Raw genomic sequence first — 4781 nt, forward strand, 5'->3', positions numbered from 1 at the left:
TGTGTTTACCTTTTGGTAATAGATTCCAATAGCATTAGACATGGCGAAAGATTTCAAGGGAAAAGAGGACGTCGACTTATTCAAGAAAATTAAAAGTGAATACTATATGCATTACGCAGTGGTTGAGGCTTATGAAACCGTGAGAGACATAATATATGGTCTTCTTCAAGATGAATCTGATAAACGGTGAGGACTCTTTTTTTCTGTCATTATTAGATTGGCCCCAACATCCATTCCTGACCTAATTGAGGATGGCCTACTAACTATACTACTTCTTTCTCCCAATCTATTTAGGATTGTAAGGGAGATTTGCTATGAAGTAGATATTAGCATCCAACAACACAGATTTTTGAGTGAATTCCGGATGACTGGTATGCCTTTGCTCAGTGACAAGCTAGAGAAATTCTTAAAAATCCTGGTAATGTTAATATAGATGATTGTTTCTCGTCCAATACCAATACTTCCCATTTCTTTGTGTTTATGACTTCCCTCTTTAAATGAAATTTGGTCCTGTTTACAGCTAAGTGATTATGATGAAGATGAAACCTACAAGTCTCAGATAATTAATGTTCTCCAGGATATTATTGAAATCATCACGCAGGATGTTATGGTTAATGGTCACGAGTAAGTCCTGATAATTCATATGTAAAAGATTGCCTCGTTTTCTTTGCAAGAAAAGCTCCTCTGTTTTTCTTCTCCCTAGTTTCCAACAATCCTAAAATGCGTAAGCCCAAAAAACTTCCGTATGAAACATATTTGAAACATGCTTTGTCATTCTACCTGTAGAATCCTTGAAAGGGCTCATTTACAGAGTGGTGGTATTGAAAGCGACAAAAAAGAACAAAGGTTTGAAAAGATAGATCTTCGTTTGACTCAGAACATATCTTGGAGGGAAAAGGTACTCAATTTTTTTTGTCTAATTTGAACAGCCATATATTCTGCTTTTGGATCTCATTTTTTCTTTCTAATTTTGTAGGTTGTAAGACTTTTGTTACTTGTGACTGTTAAAGAATCCGCAATAAATATCCCTCAAAGTTTGGAAGCTCGTCGCCGTATGACATTCTTTGCAAATTCCTTATTCATGAATATGCCAGATGCTCCCCGAGTTCGTGACATGTTATCCTTTAGGTACATGTTTTAGCTTAATTACCGGTGAAAGATACTATTGACTCACAGCTTTGATAAATGAAAGTTAGAATTGTCCGAGACATGATCCAAGTTTGTCTCTCTGTTGGTTTATGGAGAATACTACTTTTAGATGAACTTGAAAACAATTGATTTCAAAATTTTATGTCTAGTGTCTTAACTCCTTACTACAAAGAGGATGTTCTCTACTCGGAGGACGAACTGAACAAGGAAAACGAAGATGGAATAACTATTTTGTTTTACCTCCAGAGGATATATCCTGGTAAGCTTCTATCTGGTGCTTTTGTGCGTGTTTACAACAAATTTAAAGTTTACTGAATGAAAGTTACTGCATAACAGAGGAATGGTCAAATTATTGTGAACGTATAAATGATGTGAAACGGAATTTATCTGAGAAAGACAAGGCAGAGCAACTCCGTCAGTGGGTATCTTATAGAGGCCAGACCCTTTCAAGGACAGGTATACTATCAGAACGCTTTAGGATTTTCTTAAACAATATGTTGTGTACGCTCTGCAGCCCCTAATATTCCTTATTATTTCTAGTTAGGGGAATGATGTACTACAGAGTGGCTCTCGAACTTCAGTGTTTCCAGGAATACACTGGAGAAAATGGTTTGTACTTGCTATCCATTTTCAAATTTTTGAATGTTTTAACCTTATAGGTTTTGTGCTTTGGCCTTATCTGCCCAAGTATCTTCCAAATAACATTTTGGAAAGTTAATCTTGCTTGCGACGAAGTTTTGTTTATGAACTCTGTTTTCATCTTGCAGCTACCAATGGTGGCTATCTTCCCTCAGAATCAAATGAAGATGATCAAAAGGCTTTTAGTGACCGTGCACGAGCTCTTGCAGATTTAAAATTCACATATGTCGTGTCATGTCAGGTCTATGGGAACCAGAAAAAGTCAAGTGATAGCCGGGACCGGAGTTGTTACAATAACATTCTACAGCTCATGCTAAAGTAAGAAAGTTCTCCTCTTTGAAATAAAATATTCATGCTTATTCTTCTAGCTTAGTTTTAATCATACATTATGTTTAGGTATCCGTCCTTGCGGGTTGCCTATATAGATGAAAGGGAGGAGACAATTAATGGAAAATCACAGAAAGTATTCTACTCTGTGTTGCTCAAAGGATGTGACAAATTAGATGAGGTATGCAAAGGCAATTTATATTCACAAGTTCATATATATAGCCCACGTCCTTGCTTACCTGGTTTTAGATCACAACGAAAAACTGATCAAATTTATAAATACTTATTTATTGCCAGTCCCACGTAGGACTCAGATATACCTATGTGTCCTGAACTTTGTTCTTGATTTATTAGGAAATATATCGTATCAAACTTCCCGGCCCTCCCACTGAAATTGGCGAAGGAAAACCCGAGAATCAAAACCATGCCATCATTTTCACTCGTGGTGAAGCACTCCAGACCATAGACATGAATCAGGTAGGTTTCGTCTCTCTAACCCTCAACTATATTGTTGATTCCCAACTATATTCTCATTCCTGTTTCCATTTCAGGACAACTACTTTGAAGAGTCTTTCAAAATGAGAAATGTGCTACAGGAATTTGATGAAGGTCGACGTGGCAAGAGAAATCCTACAATTTTGGGTATTCGTGAACACATATTTACTGGAAGGTGTGAGATTCTACATACGTTCGGTTGTTCTTCATTTTAATGCACATGTCTCCTGATTTTGGCACTAAAATATTGAATTTTCTTTTATCTTTCTCGTCTGACTTCTTTCTGACCCTGCAGTGTTTCATCACTAGCTTGGTTCATGTCGAATCAAGAAACAAGTTTTGTAACCATTGGTCAACGTGTTCTAGCAAATCCTCTGAGGTATTCTCATATCTTGTGACTAGGGAAAAGATTCTTCCTATTCTTTATAGCTTCAAATCTGACTTTAAAAGTAGCAGTCCCTGCATCATCAATCTAATAGATTATCTTAGAGTTAGAATCTTTTTGTTCTGGAAAGAAGACTAGCTTGGAATTTCTGGAATACTTACTCACGATTCTTTTACAGGGTGCGTTTCCATTATGGCCATCCTGATATATTTGATAGAATCTTCCACATCACGAGGGGAGGCATTAGCAAGGCTTCAAAGATAATAAACTTAAGCGAAGATATCTTTGCAGGTACAGAACGTTCTTGAAAAACATTATTTCTGTATATTAGTAATGGCTAATCATGGTAACATCCAGGGTACAATTCAACTCTTCGTGGGGGTTACATCACACATCACGAGTATATTCAAGCAGGGAAAGGGCGTGATGTAGGGATGAATCAGATTTCGTTTTTTGAAGCCAAAGTTGCGAATGGAAATGGAGAACAAACACTAAGTCGTGACGTTTACCGACTTGGACGCCGCTTTGATTTTTACAGGATGCTCTCATTCTACTTCACCACAGTTGGTTTCTATTTCAGTAGCATGGTATGCCTAATACCTCATTCAAATGGCTATTTCCTCTTGTAACACTGCCCTACACTAATCTTGGACTTTTCAGAAAAGTAAAAAACATATCTTTTCTGTTTCAGATAACGGTGCTCACGGTATATGTGTTCCTCTATGGGCGTCTTTATCTGGTTTTGAGCGGATTGGAAAAGGAGATCCTGCAAAGTGCAACTGTACATCAGTCCAAAGCCCTCGAGGAGGCATTAGCAGCCCAATCTGTTTTTCAGCTAGGTTTTTTGATGGTTCTACCAATGGTTATGGAAATTGGCCTAGAAAAAGGGTTCCGAACAGCCTTGGGTGATTTCATTATAATGCAGCTTCAGCTTGCCTCTGTTTTCTTCACGTTTCAGCTGGGAACAAAAGCGCATTACTTTGGAAGGACGATTTTGCACGGAGGCTCTAAGTACCGAGCAACTGGTCGAGGGTTTGTTGTTTTCCATGCTAAATTTGCGGAAAACTATAGGTTATACTCGCGAAGCCACTTTGTTAAGGGACTGGAGTTAGTCATACTACTAATTGTGTATCAAGTTTATGGAAGTTCGTACCGTAGCTCAAGTCTTTACATTTACATCACATTTTCAATGTGGTTCCTGGTGACTTCTTGGTTGTTTGCGCCATTTATATTCAATCCATCTGGGTTTGAGTGGCAAAAGACGGTGGACGATTGGACTGACTGGAAACGATGGATGGGAAACCGCGGTGGAATTGGAATAGTTCTTGACAAAAGTTGGGAATCATGGTGGGATACAGAGCAAGAACACCTCAAGCACACAAATTTAAGAGGAAGGGTTCTCGAGATACTTCTCGCACTGCGTTTCCTCCTTTACCAGTATGGAATTGTCTACCATCTCAACATCGCTCACCGGCACACAACATTTCTGGTATAGTATTTTCTCTTCTTTTCTTCGCATAAGCTTTGATGCCTCCCTCTTTGAGAAGCCCCAACCACTTTGCACCTTTCTCTTTTAAGGTTTATGGACTCTCTTGGGCTGTCTTGCTGGCAGTTCTTCTTGTGTTAAAGGTAAGGGTCGAAAACAAATCTTTTTGAGCTTTCTCACCCACTTCCAAATCAGCCAAGTCTGTTCGATGGTTTTGAAACAAATGGTTTATCTGTTTTTCCACATTGATGAGTGTGTTGTTTAACCATTTGACAGATGGTATCAATGGGTAGACGGAAA

General features: G+C 38.4%; 1 protein-coding gene across 1 annotated transcript in view; it reads left to right on the forward strand.

Annotated features, from left to right (window-relative positions):
• LOC104759094 (callose synthase 7-like) overlaps positions 1-4781 on the forward strand; it is a 12538-nt gene that overhangs the window by 6167 nt on the left and 1590 nt on the right. The window contains exons 20-36 of the mRNA XM_010482064.2: positions 23-186; positions 295-418; positions 521-624; positions 787-898; positions 977-1128; positions 1299-1408; positions 1486-1605; positions 1690-1758; positions 1917-2106; positions 2185-2296; positions 2470-2592; positions 2667-2785; positions 2906-2989; positions 3174-3286; positions 3353-3582; positions 3687-4484; positions 4574-4624. Coding sequence (XP_010480366.1) covers positions 23-186; positions 295-418; positions 521-624; positions 787-898; positions 977-1128; positions 1299-1408; positions 1486-1605; positions 1690-1758; positions 1917-2106; positions 2185-2296; positions 2470-2592; positions 2667-2785; positions 2906-2989; positions 3174-3286; positions 3353-3582; positions 3687-4484; positions 4574-4624 — 2775 coding nt within the window. The remainder of the gene's footprint in view (positions 1-22; positions 187-294; positions 419-520; positions 625-786; positions 899-976; positions 1129-1298; positions 1409-1485; positions 1606-1689; positions 1759-1916; positions 2107-2184; positions 2297-2469; positions 2593-2666; positions 2786-2905; positions 2990-3173; positions 3287-3352; positions 3583-3686; positions 4485-4573; positions 4625-4781) is intronic.

This window comes from Camelina sativa, chromosome 17 (genome assembly GCF_000633955.1).
Source record: "Camelina sativa cultivar DH55 chromosome 17, Cs, whole genome shotgun sequence".
NCBI lineage: Eukaryota > Viridiplantae > Streptophyta > Magnoliopsida > Brassicales > Brassicaceae > Camelina > Camelina sativa.